Source organism: Macrotis lagotis, chromosome 8 (genome assembly GCF_037893015.1).
Source record: "Macrotis lagotis isolate mMagLag1 chromosome 8, bilby.v1.9.chrom.fasta, whole genome shotgun sequence".
NCBI classification, from domain to species: domain Eukaryota; kingdom Metazoa; phylum Chordata; class Mammalia; order Peramelemorphia; family Peramelidae; genus Macrotis; species Macrotis lagotis.
Window position 1 is genome coordinate 13,312,632 of NC_133665.1, and position 18,938 is coordinate 13,331,569.

At 35.6% G+C, this 18,938-nt stretch overlaps 2 protein-coding genes across 4 annotated transcripts in view; one reads left to right on the forward strand and one right to left on the reverse strand.

Moving 5' to 3' along the window:
• On the forward strand, window positions 1–18,360 carry NUBP1 (NUBP iron-sulfur cluster assembly factor 1, cytosolic). The gene is made up of 11 exons (XM_074196390.1): window positions 1–107; window positions 194–298; window positions 1,899–2,032; window positions 5,257–5,325; window positions 8,472–8,504; window positions 11,238–11,328; window positions 11,777–11,931; window positions 15,686–15,796; window positions 16,099–16,201; window positions 16,395–16,478; window positions 16,828–18,360. The coding sequence occupies exons 1-11, from the start codon at window positions 89–91 to the stop codon at window positions 16,887–16,889; spliced, it is 966 nt and encodes a 321-aa protein (XP_074052491.1). The 5' UTR covers window positions 1–88; the 3' UTR covers window positions 16,890–18,360.
• Window positions 17,790–18,938, reverse strand: part of TVP23A (trans-golgi network vesicle protein 23 homolog A) — a 22,003-nt gene continuing 20,854 nt past the window's right edge. For 2 of the 3 annotated variants that reach the window (XM_074196391.1, XM_074196394.1), the window contains exons 6-7: window positions 18,556–18,684; window positions 17,790–18,101 (exon numbers count right to left, since the gene is read on the reverse strand). In XM_074196391.1, the coding sequence (XP_074052492.1) occupies window positions 18,042–18,101; window positions 18,556–18,684 (189 nt within the window). In that variant the 3' untranslated portion in view covers window positions 17,790–18,041. The remainder of the gene's footprint in view (window positions 18,102–18,555; window positions 18,685–18,938) is intronic. The other variant, XM_074196393.1, reaches the window with a different exon arrangement.

Consider the following 18,938-nt stretch of genomic DNA (forward strand, 5'->3'; position numbering starts at 1 on the left):
GCCTTCTCCGGCTCGCGTCGGCTCGAATGTGGCGCCGCCGACCGGAAGCGCAGCCGCGGCTGCTTCCGGCGGCCGCCAAGCAGTCGGCATGGAAGAGGCTCCGCAGGGTGAGCCCGGGAGGGGAAGCCGGGCCGGGAGGGGGCGTCGCGTGGCGAGGGCCGGGAGGGCCTTAACAGTGGTTCTGTCCCCCCAGACTGCCCCGGAGCCGGCAGTGCCCAGGCGGGCAGCGGGGCCTCGTGTCAGGGATGCCCGAACCAGCGCCTGTGCGCCTCCGGGGCTGGCGCCGCCGCCGACCCGGGTGAGGACTGCGCGGGGGCGGGGGCGGGGGAGGGGTCCCCGAGAGGAGGGTCGGGGAAAAGGAGGGAGTCGAGGAGGAAAAGAGGGGGCGCCCGAGAGGCACGTGGGGACCCGGGCAGGCTTTAGAACTTCAGTAGAGGGGCCCCAGTCTGCGCGCGCACCCCTCCCCCACACACGCACCATTCTCTCTCTCTCCCCCCCTCTCTCTCTCTCTCTCTCTCTCTCTCTCCCCCTCTTGCCTCTCTCTCTCTCTCCCCCCCTCTTCTCTCTCTCTCTCTCTCCCCCTCTTCTCTCTCTCTCTCCCCCCCTCTTCTCTCTCTCTCTCTCTCTCTCCCCCCCCCTCTTCTCTCTCTCTCTCCCCCCCTCTTCTCTCTCTCTCTCTCTCCCCCTCTTCTCTCTCTCTCTCTCTCCCCTCTTCTCTCTCTCTCTCTCTCTCTCTCTCTCTTTCTCTCTCTCTCTCTCTCTCTCTCTCTCTTCCTCCCTTCCTCCCTCTCTCCTCTTCTTTTTCTCTTTCTCTCTCAGTCTCTCCCTTTCTTTCTCTCCTTCTCTCTCTCCCCTCTTCTCTCTCTCTCTCTCCCTCCCTCCCTCCCTCTCCCTCCTCTCTTTTTCCTTTTTCTCTTTCTCTCTCTCTCTGTCTCTCCCTTTCTTTCTCTCCTTCTCTCTCTCTCCCCTCTTCTCTCTCTCTCTCCCTCCCTCTCTCTCCTCTCTTCTTTTTCTCTTTCTCTCTCTCTGTCTCTCCCTTTCTTTCTCTCCTTCTCTCTCTCTCTCCCCTCTATCTCTCTCTCTCTCTCTCTCTCTCTCTCTCTCTCTCTCTTTCTCTCTCTCTCCCTCTCCCTCTCTCTCCCTCCCCCTCCCTCCCTCTCTTTCCTCTCTTCTTTTTCTCTTTCTCTCTCTCTCTCTCCCTCTCTCTCTCTCTCTCTCCCTCCCTCCCTCCTTCTCTCTCCTCTCTTTTTCTTTCTCTCTCTCTGTCTCTCCCTCCTCTCTCTCTCCCTCCTCTCTTCTTTTTTCTCTTTCTCTCTCTCCCTTTCTCTACCCTCTTTTTCTCTTTCTTTCTCTCCCTTTCTTTCTCTCTCTCTCTCCCTCCCTCCCTCTCCCTCCTCTCTTCTTTTTCCTTTTTCTCTTTCTCTGTCTCTCCCTCTCTCCCTCTCTCTCTCTCTCCTCTCTTCTTTTTCTCTTTCTCTCTCTCTGTGTCTCTCCCTTTCTTTCTCTCCTTCTCGCCTTCTCTCTCTTCTCTCCCTCCACTCTCTTTTTTTCTCTGTGCCTCCCCAGTCTCTCACACTGCACATCTCCCCTCCATCCCCCCATGATATGGTGCCTCCTCTGGAGGTGGGTACTTTTTGACTCTTTGTATCCTCCGCGCTTAATAGTGAATGAATGAATGAAACATTTCTTATACTCTTACCACTAGCGGAGTAATAGACATTTATTGTATCCTTGATGGCTGAGACTTGAAAGAGACAGTGAAGACTAGACCCTGCTGGTGAGACCAGGGCCTGGAGTAAGGTGGTGAACCTGGGAAGCTGCCACTTTTAGGGGCCTGATGGCTGGGAGGGCACCCTTGTTTCTAAGCTATACCTTATCTGAAATGTTGTTTTCTACAGCAATAGGGGAAATCAAAGAAAAAATGAGAACTGTGAAACACAAAATCTTGGTCTTATCCGGGAAGGGTGGTGTTGGCAAAAGTACTTTCAGTGCTCATCTTGCTCATGGCCTAGCAGAAGATGAAAATCAACAGGTAGGGAGCATTTAAAAACTTGGAAAGATCCACACTGATGCTTACTTAAGTTCTTGATTGGAAGCTTTGAACTTTTTTTCCCCTTTATTATTTTATTTCGTTTCTCTGGTTACATGCAAAGGTAGTTTTTAACATTCATCCATTTGCAGTTTTATGAGTTCTACATTTTTCTACCACCTTTCCTTTCCCCTTCCCCATGACTGGGAACAATATATGTACAATTGTGTTCAGCATTTTTCCATATTAGTCATGTTGTGAAAAAGAAATTAGAACTAAGAGGAGGTAAAAAAATCCATGAGAAAGAGAAAATATAAAAGAAGTTTTAAAGTGAATATGGGTTTGCTTTGCTCTGCATTCACATTCCAAAGTTTTTTCCCCCCTCAGGATGTGGATAGCATTGTTCATATCAGATCTTTCAGGATTGCCCTTGATCACTGAACTGCTGAGAGGAGCTGCATCTATTGTAGTTGATCATCTCACAGTGTTGCTATCAATATATACAGTGTTCTTTTGGTTCTGCTCAAGAAACTTTGAACTTTTGTAATAAAAATAGATGCTGATTCCCTTTACTTATTTGCAGTATTACATTCTGTTGATGTTATTTTTGATGTACTCTGGCTTATTTTAAATCATTTCACAAAATACTAAATTTATTGTTTCACCAACCTATAAGTTTGGTGAATTAAGCTTCTGGAATTTTGGGGTAAATTCATTGTGGTTTGTTTTTTAGGTTTAAGAAAAGAATACCTAATCCCCTATCCATAACAAGCAAGCAGAGTGAATTTTATTTATATAAGTAGTCTTGTACAGAGTTGCCTAATATACAAGTTTATATCTACAAGTTTAGTGACAGTCTTTGTACCTTATTTAGGTAAGTCACTTTTTAGAGGCATTCATTGAAATGCCAGATTCCATCCATCAACAGCCAGATAGTTTAGCACAGAACCTTTCAACCACAGATTGAACATCTTTTCTCTGAAACCAAGGGACATTATGTGTAGAGAGAAATTCAGCTTATTAGACTTAGCAAATCCAGTGATCTCTTTTTTATGAATACCCCTTATATTTCAGTCTTGTATCACTTAGCATCTCATCTATACCTATATTGTGAATAGGTATTCCCTCTTCTGAACAGATTGTGATGGAGTATTGTGGTCTTTATTGGTTACTGTGTCTGTAAAAAGTAATCACTAGATAATCAACCTTTTAGGGATGAGCCTTTCTCAGTTGAGTTAAGTTAGTCATTTATAGCAAGCACACTGTTTTTTTTGGAGGGCCCCTATTCAAAACCAACTTATTATAACCTGTCAGTTTCTCATTGCTGCCATATTAATAGAAATAATAACTTAAATTTCTATAGTGCTTTAATGTTTACAGATTGCTTTCTTACAACAACCTGAGGTGAGTAGATAGTGAAAGTATTATTTTTAGTACCCTTAGACATCTATAAAATAGTAGGAAAGCAGGCAAACCAATTTTTAAGTTGTAGTTGAATGCAAAAATAAGGTTTCATAAATCTTATAATGCTTTTAGCACTTAAATGATAATTATAGAACATTGAATCACATTACCTCTCAGATGTTTAAATAACAATGGGGCATATGTGAGTTAGAAATCTATATCCTGATTTTTTGATGGGAAAGTTGGGTCATTTGAGTTTCATATGTGTAAAATAATCATGTGAAGCTGTACATATGTATAAACTTATACATACACACACACACACACACACACACACACACACAGATCAAGAACATGAGCTTCTTGAAAGCCAACTGTTTTCAGTTTATATCCTCAGGATTCAGCACAGCATAAGTGCTCAATTCATTCATTCATATAAATGCATATACATATATATTTGGCTAGATGACTATTAAGTTGTCTTATAGATTTAAATCTATGATCTTTGAGATGACAAAGGCAATTATCTGGTCCATTGTAGTCTTGTGTTTTTTTTTTGTTTGGTTGGGTTTTTTTTTTTTAGGTTTTTGCAAGGCAAATGGGGTTAAGTGGCTTGCCCAAGGTCACACAGCTAGGTAATTATTAAGTGTCTGAGACCGGATTTGAACCCAGGTACTCCTGACTCCAGGGCTGGTGCTTTATCCACTACGCCACCTAGCCGCCCCCATAGTCTTGTGTTTTGGTGAACCAACAGAGGGAACTAGAGTTAGAAAAGTGATCTATTTTATGAATATTGTACAAACTGTAAACAATATGTGATATATTTTATAAGAGGAATGGAAAAGATCAAGAAGCTAACATTGAATTAAAAATAAGATCAAGTTGCTGAATGAGATGATTAGAACTAGAAGAACATTGTACACCCTAACAGCAACATGGGGGTACTGATCAACCTTAATATCATTTGTATCCAGAGAAAAAATTGTGGAGTTTGAACAAAGTATTACCTTAAATTTAAAAAAAAGCATATTATTATGTAATTTTGCTATCTCTTTTACTTTATTTTTCCCCCCTTAAGGATATGATTTCTGTCTCATCACATTCAACTTAGATCAATGTACACCATGGAAACAATGTAAAGATTAACAGACTGCCTTCTGTGGAGGAGTGGGAGTGGGGAAGCAGGATTAGGGGGAAAATTGTAAATTTCAAAATAAATAAATTTTAAAAAATAAGATCAAGAATAAAGTTATAAGGAAGACTTACATGTTAGAATGGAAACAATTTTCAGGAATGACTATTTACTGCCTTTACAAAGGTTTACAGGTTTTTTTTTTTATTTAACTTTTATCTTTGAGGAAAGAATGCTACCTAGTATTAGGAAACCTTCTGAGATTATATCTAATTCACTCTGAAAAGTTTTTGCAAAAGGCCTTCTTATTGAAGTTTAGTTTTAGATATGAACCCTGGAACAGGCTCTGGTTATTACCTATTAGACAACTTCAAGGTTCAGTCTACATTCATTCAAGTACATTTTAAAGGAGTCAGAATAGCTGGATTCAGTCTAAGATCATTTTAGGACTAGACTAAGGTCCAAAATAGTTTTTGATGTCAGTAAGGCACATTGTGAGCTTTGTTTCTTCATATTTAATATTTCTTTTTTGCTTATCTAGTTGTAGAAGGTGAATGTAGTTAGAAGATTATCCCAAATTGGTTGTTAGCTATTTCCTTTCATGATTCTTCCTCCTCTGCCCTCATTCACTTTACATAGAATGTTTGTATGTCTTATTATGTAAATAATGTGACTCCTCCATCATTTCTAGGTTGCTTTGCTGGATATTGATATTTGTGGACCATCAATTCCCAAAATGATGGGACTAGAGGGAGAACAGGTATGACTTCTTTTAGACAATTATGAATGTTCTTCCAAGTCACATGCTACAGTGTATTCTGAAACACTAGAACTATGGATTTATGTAATTTAATGTACACCTTTATGTGAATTAATGTATTAAATCTGGCAAATTTTGCTAAATAATTTATTCATTTGTCTTTTATAACATTTAAATCTTAGGGTTTTTGATTTCACCTATATTTCTAAATATATTTCTTTTCTATTCAGAGTTATACATTGTAACAAAAAATAAAAGCAAAGGGGAAAAAATCTCTTGAACTAAATCAAATCTGGCATGATGTATGATGTTCTACACTCAAGAGTTTCTGACTTCTATAAAAGAGGAAAGGAGTTCTATTTTCTTGTCTTCAGAGAAAAGCTTAATCATCAAAATTATACAGCATTCAGTTTAGGGTTTGTTGTCCTTTCCATTTATACTGTAGTAAGCCATTATTTTCTTAGTTCTGCTTCCTTTACTTTTCATCAGTTCACACAAGTCTTCCTATGCTTCTCTGAATTCACATTTCTATTTCTTACAGCATTGTGATAGTCCATAATGTTCATATCTATAAACAGTTTGCTAACCACTCTCCAGTTGGGCATTCATTTTATCTTTGGTTCTTTGCTAATTAAAAAGTCCTTCAATAAATAATTTGGTACATGATACCTTTCTGTATTTGACCTCTTTGGGATGCTTGGCAATATTCATTTTGCTCCCTTTATTAGTAAATTCTGAATTATTTTCCAGAAAGGTGAGATCAAGTCACATTATTTCCAACAATGTGTTGGGATGCCTGTCTTTCCCTAGTTACTTTAAAATTGACTTCCCATCATTTGTTGTCTTTGACATTAACTTTCTCTTTAAAAAAATTCTTCCTGCAGCTGAAGTATATTCTAAAAGAGTCAACTATGGTAAATTTAGTGAAGTCTCATAAAATAAATCCTAAAAAGCTATTTTAGAGTGTACAGAAGTGATTCCTAAAGAGAAAATATAAGAAATATAGAAGTGATTTGGAACTTACAGCTTTGATTAGGGAAGCTGGAATAAGATTTTCAAGAGACTTGACTGTAAATGAGATGCTTATATGTCCTAGTGATAGCTTAAAGAACTTTGAATAGAACTCAAGCTATATGTAACATGGGAAAAATCAGTGAGAAACTGATTGATGTCTCCCTTCTTATCAGCAAGAAATAAAGAAGAGATAATATAAAGTCACTCAGAACCAGAAATCAGAACCTCTGGTAAACTGCCAGAGATTTTGATACAAACTGAGGAAGGATGCCATAGGGGTAGTTTTGACACTGCATTTAAGAGAATAAATATTAAGAAGCTTGAAGAGATTGAGTAGTTTTTAAAAGAGGAATCATCAGTTTTCCTATTTAGCTTCCTTAAATTATTCTAAAGAATTATCCACATTAAATTTGTTTTTATGAAGTAAAAATAATAACTCAAGGGATAATATTTTTGTTCAGAGTAGAAACTCAGAAATTTGTGATTACATAGCCAGAGGTAAACAAAGTTTGACTGTCCACAGTCCCGACCTATGAAAAGATTGCTCTCTCCATTCAAACCATAAGTTTTGCCATTTAGTGACAGCATAGAGGCAACTATTAAGAAATGGAATTAATGTTTTTAAGTCCTAATGACTGCCAATCTGTCTAAAAGTTTAATTGTGCTTAAATTGATAATTTAGTAGTCTTTTATTTTTAAAATTATTTCATCATAAGTGATGAAATATGAAAGTTGTTACTCTTTTCTTTTATAGTGCTCCCATCTTGCTCCTTAAGAGCTTTATTCTTGCCACAATCCACAATCCTTTATGTTGTTTCTCCAATCTCTCCCTTTTGGTTTCTCTATTGTAACGTCTTTTATATATAAAACTAAAATTTACCACCAAGTTGAGGATTCAATTGAAAAGATCCAATTATTCTCTCATTATTTACATAAAAATAATAATAATGATAATAATGCTTGTCTTTCATTTCCAAAGAAGACCATGGCATCAGGGAGGTAATACCATGACAAGCACATGAATTGGATTTGTGTGAAGGGGTGCTGTGCTAAGTCACCAGCCTCACTTTTTCCTCCAGAGCCATCTGGATCCAGTGGCCAGATATGAATCAGGACAACTGGAGATAGCCCTGATTGTGAGGTAATCTGGTTTAAGTGACTTGCCCAAGTATACACAGCTAGTAAGAGTCAAGTGTCTAAGGTTGGATTCAAACTACCTTCTCACTAAAACCACTAATTTATACGAAAACAGTTTTTAGGCCATTCATTTAAAAAAACTCCTTGGGTTTAGGCCTATATAATAGAGGACCTTTCCCCTTCCTCTATTACTAAACACAAAGTTTTTCCTCTTCCCTTAATCCTTTCTTAGAGGCAGCTAGGTTGTGGGTAGAGCACTGGCCTTGGAGTCAGGAGGTTAGGAGTTCAAATATAGTCTCAGACTCTTGATACTTACTAGCTCTATGACTTTGGGCATATTGATTGCCTTGCCTCCAGGACCATGTCCAGTCTTCCTGATTCATATCTGGCCACTGGATCCAGATGACTCTGGATGAGAAAGTGAGGCTGGTAACAACACAGTCCCTCCCACCCACCCCCATACCCCACTCAAATCCAGTTCTTATCTGCTTATCATGACATCATTTCTCGGATGTTAAGGTATTCTTTGAGATTGAAAGACAAATATCATTTTCTCTTAGAATCCTTAGCTTTCTTCTGAGTTCAGCTCGTGTCCCCTCCATGAAGCTTTTTCTGAACTCATTTGGCTACTTCTGTCTCCCCTTCACCTCAAATGACCTTAACTTTTCCTTTTATTTATTTTGTATGCATTATATGTCTCTATATGTGTTCATGCTGTTTCCCCATGGAACATAAGCTCCTTGAGAGAAGGGATTCGGTTTTTGTTTGTCTTTATATCTGTAGCACCTAGCACAGTGCCTGGAATTAATGGTTTCAGTGAGGAGGTTGGCTGAGTGCCATGGTAACATTGATATTGGGGGAAAAGGATGCTAATAATCTATAGAAATTTATACATTTTTATTTTTTTAATTACATGTAATGATATCAACATTCATCTTTTTGTAAGCTTTTGAGTTCTATTTTACAAATGATGTTTAATTATCATATGTATTCAGGTTCATCAGAGTGGTTCTGGATGGTCTCCAGTGGTAAGTTTTCACCTAAACTTACTTTGTTTTTATGATAGTATGTCATGTTGCATTTATAGGGAGCTATACATACATATACACACATACATAATACTTTATATTTTATGTATACGTATAATAGAAATGGCTAATACATATTTGCTTACTTGACAACATATTTGCTTATTTTCAGAACTGAGCTGTTCATTTATTTTTAACCAGTTCTATTTTAGTGGCAACAGAATAACCCACATTAGAATTCATTTCAAAAAATAGTGAAGCATTATTACTTGAGCTAATGTATGTTGAGCATTTTATGAACTTTAAAGCTTTATTTAAATGTTATTGCTATCATTAATGATGAAAAATTAATAATTCCCTTTAAAAAATTAACATTCTATTGGGAGAGATAAGGGAAGGAAATAAGTATTTATATAGCACCTACAACATGTCTAGCATTGTTCTAAGAAATTAAAAAAAAACAAATATTCTCATTTGCTCCTTATGATAACCCTGCAAGGTAAGTAAATTTTACAGTTGAAGAATTTGAAGCAAAGGTTAGTTGATAAGGTCACACATCGAGGAAGTCTCTGAGAATGAATTTGAACTTAAGTCTTCCTGATTCTAGGCCTAACTAGCCACTGTGTAGGTACATATATTATAGACCGGGTGTGAAAAGAATGAAGCAAAGATCAGAAATCTATAGGAATATTTATGAAGGGAGAGATCAGTGATCACTTGAAGGGGAAAGAATAAGGAAGGTTTTCAGAGAGAAGGTAACCCTTGAAGTGAGTCATGAAAGAAGAAAGTCTGAAAGGCAGAGAAGAGAGTATGTTCCTAGGTATAAGGGAAGGAAGTTTTGTGTAGATGTTGGGAAGCAGGAGCTATCCTTTCTAATTCTTACTGTTCTGCTATCATCTAAACACATGGCACAGCCAGATGCCAGAATAGAATATGTGGCTTCTCATTACTTTGGGGAAAATATGTCCTCCAATAAACTAGATTTATGGGGTAGAATATGGCTGGAATGTTAAGGAATAATGTGAAGTAGGACTGAAGAGGTAGATTAGACCCTGATTGGGAAAACTTTAAAGACTAGGCTAGAGTGATCATCTTTTATCTTAGATATTGAAGGGAACCACTGAAGTTTTTTAAATACGGGATTTATATGCCTTAGGAATATTGCTTTGACAAATGTGAAAGATGAATGAGACTGGTGATAGTGAGACCAATTAAGAAATCAAAGGAAGAGGTTAAGATAAGGGCCTGAGTTACTGTAGTAGCTAGTTAGTTTATAGAGCATGGCAAACATGAATGATTCTGCAGAAGGGAGAGCAGTAGGACTTAGCAACTGATTGGTTGTTGTGGTGAAGGAAAGATTTGAGGTTTACTTCAGCATCATGTAAATCTGAGTGTTAAGGGGAGGATGCAGTAGGAAAATCAATAACAGCATTTTATTAAGCTCCAAATATATACTTGACATTCTGCTGGGAGCATAAATCCATGAAACAATCCCTAGATGCAAGAAGCTTAAATTGTAATAGAATGGGCAGCCAGGTGACACAGTGGATAGAGCACTAACCCTGGAGTCAGGAGGACCTGAGTTCAAATCTAGTCTCAGACACACTAGCTGCAAGTCACTTAGCCCTGCTGCCTTGTTAAAAAAACCCAACAAAACAAACTTATGTTGTAATAGAGGATAACAAGTACATCCATAGATATATACAAAATAATACAAAGTAGTTAAGCCTATGGGAATCTGGGAGGCAGAGCACTGAAGTGGGGAGTGGTCAGGAAAGGCTTTGTAAAGAGTGGTACTTAAGTTGTATCTTAAAAGAATAGAGGTGTTCTATGAAGGAGAAGTGAGGAGGGAAGTGCAGGTTCTGGATATCACCAGTGGTAAGGCTTGACCATAGGGCAAAGGGGACAATCTACAGTGTGACAGAGTATGCCAGCGGGGTTACAGTGTTCACTGAGGCTGGAAAAATAGGATGGAGCCATGTAATGAAGGGCTTGAAAAACTAATCCAGAGGGAATAGAATACCTACCACTTGAGTAGGGGGGAGGGCCCCAGTCAGCAATGTGTGCACTTAAAGGAAAATTCTTTTGGCAGGAGTGTTGAGGATGGACTGCATAGAAACAAGCTTTTGCAGTAATCTAGGCAAGATGTCATGAAGACCTCAACTAAGGAAGTTAACAGACTTAGGGTTTCAAGATTGGAAAAAAGCCAGGTAGAAGGTTTTGTGGTTCCAGACTAAAAGAGCATGAAACTTCAACAGAAAGGAGGAAGATTGGAGGAGTGGTGGGTTTAGTGGGATTGATAATTAGTTTAGTCTGTTATAGATGAAATTTAAGGTGCTGACAGAGTCCAGGGAGGAGATCATAAGATCACAGATTTATAACTAAGGAGGTCATCTAGTCCAATCCCCTTGTATTCAGATGAAGGAAACAAGGCCTAGAATGGATTTACTTGTAATAGGCAGCAGAGTCAGGATTTAGTAAAGTTCTTTGACTTCAGATTCATGCTTGCCATTGTATGATATATCCAGAAATCAATTAATCAATTAAGATGTAGGACACTGTAGTCAGGAGAGAGATTAAGGCTATCTTCCATGAAACTGAATACTTGAAGAATGGTGGGATCACTGAAGGGGTCACTAGAGTGTAGGATAAATCTATATCTACAGTGTTTTGATGGTTTTTTTGTAAGACATTTATCCTGTGATTATTTCTTTTTGCCTGTTCCCTTTGTAGTATGTTGAAGAGAATCTTGGTGTGATGTCAGTAGGCTTCTTGCTTGGCAGTCCTGATGATGCTGTCATCTGGCGGGGACCAAAAAAAAATGGTTTGCATCTAAGTCTTTAATCATTTTGGCTTATTTCAGAATGCATACTTTTGCTTTCAATTGATGTACATATCTTATTAAACTCAGTTGTAATTATCTGAGTGCCTATTTGCTTTGCTGTGTCATTGCATTTAGTTTAGCTTAAATATAAAGAACTGATGAGCACTAGTTTTTGTTTTAGTAATCTTTCATATGATTTGTAAGAATTTTGCTCCTTAAAACAGGCATGACTGGTATTTGTGTCATGGTTCAAGGGGCATATTTTAGATTTAGAGGTAGGAATATAGACTGTGTAATCTGACATTATCTTTATTTAGTGGGAGTCCATTGTAATAAATGAACAAATGTTGTTTACATAGAATATAAATCAATGCCATAACCTTTTTTTTTGTAATAGAAGCCATAAAGATGAGAAAAGCTTTACCTTTTCTTTTCTCTCATTCCTAAGGCATGATCAAGCAGTTTCTTCGTGATGTGGATTGGGGAGAGATTGACTACCTCATTGTAGATACCCCACCTGGCACTTCTGATGAACATCTCTCCATAGTCCAGTATCTCAGTGCAGCCCACATAGATGGAGCAGTAATAATTACTACTCCTCAGGTGAGACTAATGCCATTTTTATTTTCTAAAAACTATGCACTAACATTAAGCATTGCTGTGAAGCAGTGCAAAGAATGTTGGGTTTGAAGTCAAAGGATGTAAATGCATGTAATCTTAAAAAGCAGCCATTTCCAACATAAATTTTAATAGTGTACTATTGAATTCAGAGCATCACCAAATTTGTTTGGGCACTAGAAGAAAAACTTTTAAGGAATCTGGTGAGGATACATAAGGATCCTCTTAGTCATAAATTAAGTTCAAGTCATTTTTAAGCACATCCCACGATCATTGTCTAGCATTGTCATACTGAAAAAACAAAGTTGTTTTTCAGATATTTGTTAAAGTGTGGCAGAAGTAACCATTCTCTGAATGGCTGTAGCTTGATTCCTTGTAAGAACCTCCAAGACTGCACTTGAGGGAAAGGTAATGATTGGCTTAAGCTGAGCCATGTTACACTGAGAGTATGAACCATCTGGCAGAACAGGATTCCAGTCAATTACAGTGAGAACTGAGAGGAAGAAAAACTAGAATAAGGAGAAGCCTATATTTATTTATTCTGCCCTTAAAATTATTTTTGAATGACAATGACAGGAAGAAATCAGCAATATCCTGCATATATGTAAGCATTTATCTACAAATGAATCTAATTCAGACATGCCTCATCTCTCTCCTTTCCAATCCATCCTCCCAAAAATTATTTTCCTAGAGTGAAGGTTTAAACAAATCAGCCACCTAACTCAGCAAATTATTTTGGCTTTCTATTACCTTTAGGATGAATTATATACTCTGACATTTAAATCTTTTTCACAACCCACACCAACTTACCTTTCCAGCCTTTATTATTTGCTTATCTACTACTGACCTTCATGATGTCTGGTCTTTTTACTATTTTTCCTACAATGTACTTTTTTGTCCATCACCATACTTTTTAATTAACATTTCTTCACATCTAGAATGCTCTCTCCAGAGTTTCTTCAAAATTCAACTGAAGCACCACCTTCTCCATTAGAGTTTTCCCATAAAAAAAATCATGTTTGATTTATTTTTTTACATATTTATTTCTATAACACCTGCTTTACTTGGCTCTCCTACAGAGATTATAGATACTGTAACTATAGATTTGGACAGCTAGGTGATACAGTGATAGAGGACCAGACTCATCTTCCTGAGTTCAAATCTGGCCTTGGTGTGTATGACTGTGTGACCCTTGGTTTGGAGTCAAAGGATGTAAATGCAAATCCTAGCTTTTCCAATTTATGTCTTTGGGCAAGTCCCTTGATTTGTTTGGGTCTTAGTTTTCTTAGTTATAAAATGAGAGTCTGGATTTGATGACCTCTAAAGTTCCTTCTAGCTCCAAATTTAAGATCCTGTTTTCTATTTGGATACCTGAAATATGAAAGATATATGATCATCTAACTTAATGATTTTTGAATTGTGAGTTCTTTAGGAACAGAGCCCAGTTTTCTTCATACATGTTATTTGTATCTAAAAAGTTGTAATGGAAAAAATCATTACATGACTTTTTCCTCTGTTAAGCTAAACACTTTTTTATTTTGTAACCCTTTTTTGTTGACTTGTGTTATAAACACATTGTAACTTTATATTACTCTATTTTATAAAATTCTACTTTGCTGAAGTTTCTGCTTTCTCAGACTCATTAAGACTTGTTAACAGCCCGAATTCCTAGTTTCTGGTGCATTTTTGCATTTTTCAAAAATTAGTTTATAAATACTTCTAGTATTCTAGTATGAATTTATCCCCCCGAAGCCTGGAAAGATTATTTTGTAAGATGTTAATGAGTGCTTTTTTTTTGGTCTAGTCATTTTTTTCAGTAATTTTTCACTCCATGTGACCCCATTTGGGGTTTTCTTGGAAAGATGCTAGAATTTTTTGTATTTTCTTCTCCAGTTTTTTTTTTTTAATAGAAGAGTAAACTGAGGCAAACAAGGTTAGGTGACTTGCCCAGAGCAGTACAGCTAGTAAGTGTCTGAGATTGGATTTGAACTCAGGTCCTCCTAATTGCAGGGCCAGTACTTTAACCACTATACCATACTATGTAGTTGCTCATTGATTGTTGTTAGGATTATTATTTTGTTCACCACAAAAGATGCTAAGAAATATAAGACAGGAGTCCTGCAATAAGAAACATATCTTGAATGTAGACCCATAAAAGCCTGTCCCTTAAGAAAGTTGTTTGGGATGAAAAAACTTCACAGTAATCACTTTGATCATTAATTGTGAAAAAACCTTTTAATATTGTATTTAATTGAAAGAAATAGTTAATTGAATTTACCATAATTTGAAATTTTTCTCTGGTCTCTACAAAAATATGGGATTTATTGGTTCATTTCTCCTACTGAATTAGCAAGATTTTATGTTTGAGGAATGCATTTTATATCTAGCTTTTTGTCAGGAGATAAAGTTGCATGTTAGAATTTGACTGTGATAGTATTCCTAGCAGGACAGAATTGAGTAAAACAGTATTCTCTCACCTAACAGGATTTAATTATTAAGTACTGAACAGACCTAACAAGATGATATTATATTATAATTCTTAAATTTCTTTATGAAGACAAACCCAAAAGCATCTGGACTTTTTATGAAAATGTGGGTTTTGTAGATGCTAATTTTATAACAATCCAGAAATTGACCAGCATAGGCAAATAGAGGAATAGGTCTATTGTTTCCAGTAAAATAAGAACTGTTTTATATGAACCAAGGTAAGAGATGGAAAAAAAAGAGTAGATAAAGATTTTTTAAAAAGCTAATTACTGGAAGAGTCATCAAGAAAGCACTGACAGGAAAAAAAATTTTTGTCTTGAAGAAAACTAAAGGAATAGGTTGTCTGCAGATTTTCAGTGTGAAACTAAGAAGAAAGTATCAAGTTCATTCAATTAGTAATTTTGGTCTTGTCATTCTTAGGCCTTCCCATATCTTTGAACCCAAGGACAGGTTTATAGCCAGTCTAATAATATGTATAATTTCCTTGTTTTTCTTGTATTCTTAGAAAAGGAAAGAATTTTGAGCAATTTCAGTCATGTTATTGATTTGGTACCATGACTCTACCATCACTGATAAATCATAACTTTTAAAGAAGTTCATAAAAATTAATCAGTTTAGCTAATTTTAAAGACATATTGATTCTTCTGAAAACAAATTTCAAATTTATGGCATACCTAATAAGGTTGTGAAGGGTTTTCTCATTATGAAATATAATAGGACAATAACTCAAGAACAGTCATTTATGTGTATGTATAGATTAAGTGGGAAAGCATATAAAATGAAGATAAACGTATTGCTTTCCTTTGATCTTTTGATTAATTACAAAATAGAAACATTTAGTCTTAGAGAATTTAATCCTCACAGAACTTGACTAATACCCTGTTTTCAAATTTACATTTTGATTATTTCCAGAATCATTCTTTTTAAATTATATCTATTCCAAACAGTTCTATTATTCTTTAGAAATGTAGGTAGACAGAAAATTTCAACCCAACAACCTAAAATAGGCCAGAAAAGTTAGAATATGATGTCATGCTTTCCCAGAATTTTTTTCTATTTTAGCAGTCTTCCATGAAACTTGTAGCTATTTAATGAATAGCACTTAATGTATCTTTTGAGATTTTTTTTAATACACCAAGCAAATAAAACCTATAAATTCTGGTGGTGATAATAAACTGATTGATATCCTAGCTATTCTCTTTTGTGGAACTATTACTTTATTTCTGAAAAACTGATTGTATTCCTTTGATAGGAAGTATCGCTACAAGATGTTCGAAAAGAAATCAATTTTTGTCATAAAGTGAAATTGCCAATAATTGGTGTAGTTGAAAACATGAGTGGCTACATATGTCCCAAATGTAAGGTAAGAACATGTATTTTTTTTGAGAGAGAATATGTTTGTGTAATATATAATGTTATATGTTAATTATTTTTAAAAGATCTTTCATAATTGAAGAAATAATTTTATGATAAAGCTCTTCATTGGGCTGTCTCAGGCTTCTGTAATTTCAAAAAATAGGTCCATAAAATTCTTTATTTTGCAATTCATGAGTAGACTGCTTTAATTTAGCACATTAAATGTCTGTAAAGGCTATTTCAATGAGATGATGTGACCTATTTATAATTGTGCTTTTAAAACCAAATCTTTTTATGTTTTCTTTACAGAATGAATCGCAAATATTTCCTCCAACTACAGGGGGCGCAGAAGTAATGTGCCAAGATTTAAAAGTCCCCCTCCTGGGTAAAGTGCCTTTGGATCCACAGATAGGTGAGTGGTCTTTCTTAGAATGGATCAGATTACTCAGTTATACTCTTAACTATCTAAGTTAGGATAGGTTTGAGGGAATAAATATTCTCAAAGCAAACCTTTATCTTAAAGTAAGAGTATTATAAAATCACCAGAATCAAGAGAACATAAGTATGTTCTATTCATAAGCTTCAATTTGATTTTTTTTTCCAAGGTAAAAGTTGTGATAATGGACAATCATTTTTGATTGAAGTGCCTGATTCACCAGCTACTTTAGCATACAGAAATATAATCCAAAGTAAGTGTTTAAAACATGTTAATAATTATCTCATTAAAGGTATTTGTGGATCACAGTTCTGTCTTATCTGATATCTATAAATGATTGTTTTACCCACAGTATCCTAGAACTTAGAGCATATTCATGTAAATCCTCTAGCCATGTAGTTATGATCATTTATATGTAAAGATCTTTTGTAGAGAGATAGAGGTAGCTGTAAAATAAAGCTTTTAGTACAGTTATTTCCTTGTAGTTTATTGAGATACTTCAATAAAGTATGGTAAATGTGGCAAAGAAAGTAAATTATAGGAAATCAGTAGTAGCAGATTCCATGTCATAATAATGCTTAGATGAATTTTTCTCTCTCTAGGAATTAAAGACTTTTGTGGCTTACATAGTTCAAAAGAAGAAAAGCTCATTAGTAGCTGCTGAAACGTGAATTTTTATGGACTCTAGTCATAGCCACAAGCAATCTGAGAAATGGACCAATACTATGTATAATAAAAAAGTCTAATCAATTGCAGGGATAAGAGTTAGAAATTCAAAAACCTGACTGGGTTTTGAAATCACTTTTTAAGGACACTTTAATGATCTAATTTTGATATACTTTTTATTAGGATATAAGTTAATATAATGTAAGGCACTGTATTTACAGATATGCCATTTAAAGAATAAACATTTTTCCTCCTCTAAAACCTGACTTCTGAGACTTATTTCAAGCAGATACACAAAATAGTCATTTAAATTCTTTCTGATGAGCAACAGAATCAGCATTTAGGGAGCCTTTCATCTAATTTCTCAGCTCTTTCAAAAAAAAGTTTATAAGGAAAGCAAATTTAAATGGATATAATCAATATCCTTTAAGAATCTGATATTATGATGCTATGGAAACTCCCTTCTACCCAGATTGTACCTAGATTGAGTAAGACCAAAATTTATTGGGGAAAAGGGAAAGGGGGGTAATCATTCATATACATTGTCAGCTCTTGACTGATACTACCAACAATGTTTTAATTAACAAACAACAACAAATAGTTAATTACATAATCAGTAAACTCTTGAGCTCCTTCTATGTGCCAGGAACTGAAGAAGATATAGACAACTGAGATCTCAGGTAATATATTTTATAGTTTGGACAATAACAAGACTTTGCATTTATTTGTATTGATGTTTACAAAGTGCTTTTATATATGTTCTCATTTGATCCTCATAACACTAAGAAGCCTTTCTCCATGATATAATAATAAATAGTAGTTTAGTTCAGATTTGTACCAAAGTCATCTTAGTTCAATATTTTTCCATTATATTAATAAGAAGTCAAAAAAGTGCAAATCAGGTGGACTTATTTATTTAAGAGTTATAAATTCACATGAAGGCCTACAATGGAAGCAGCCAAAAAAAATCTTCAGTGGAGTGGTTGTTTGTGGATTAGATGAGACCTAAGTCAAGAAATATGCATAGCTTGATCCAAAATGTAATCCTAAGATCAGAAGGTTGAAAAGATAAATGGAGCCAAATTACATTGTGGATCACAAATGCTAGTTTAGTGTTAAAACCATATTCTGAAGTACCTTGGATTCTCATTTAATGTTTGTGTATTTCCATTCTTTCTAGACCAGGCTTTTGAAATTCATCTTGACACTCCTGTAAAATAAAAAATATGTTGATGTTTTGTTACCATGTATGTATAGAAATAATTTAAACATATAAGACATTTAGTAACTTAACCTACTTTATTATTTAAGAAAGATTACTAATCCACAGGACTGTTATGTTCATTAGATTTCACCATAAGACACATCACAGTTTGGAAATATAAATGAAGGTATTTCATAACTAATTTTTTCTTTAAAATCAACTTATATCTAAATATATTTACCAGAAGATACTTATCTTATTAAATGGAAAGCTTTGGGTTTCATCTTTCCTTTTTAAAAGAATTTAAATCTTCTAAAACTAACAATGTTAGCTTGGTTTAAATGCAAACTATTAAAATCTTGTGTTGTGGCATGTAGATATATTTAAGTGTCTCTTTTCTTTGACGTACTTCAGGGGCTTTTGGCACAAACTCAAGATACTATAACTATCTTCAACTTACTCTCTGAAATATCGTCTGGGATAGAAACCTCGATGTAACTTTAGTGATACTTTTTTGTCCTCCTATTTTACAGTGGATGTATCCATATAGATTAGCAGTTTGGAGGGAAATTCCAGCAATCACAAGTGCCTGATCAGGAAAAAAAAATTATTTTTATTTTAAAAAAAAGAAACCTCAAGTATTTTTTTTCCTTTCACTTACCTTGATCTGACATTAATCTATCTTGATTCAGTTTTTCAGAAGACTGGAATGTAGTTTCATTATACTGTTAATATTTTGTTTCAGCATTGGATAAACCAAATCTTGGCAGTAAATAGGCTCATCTTTAAATATAACTTAAATACTCTGTCTTAATGCACTCATAATAATGGAAACAGGATACA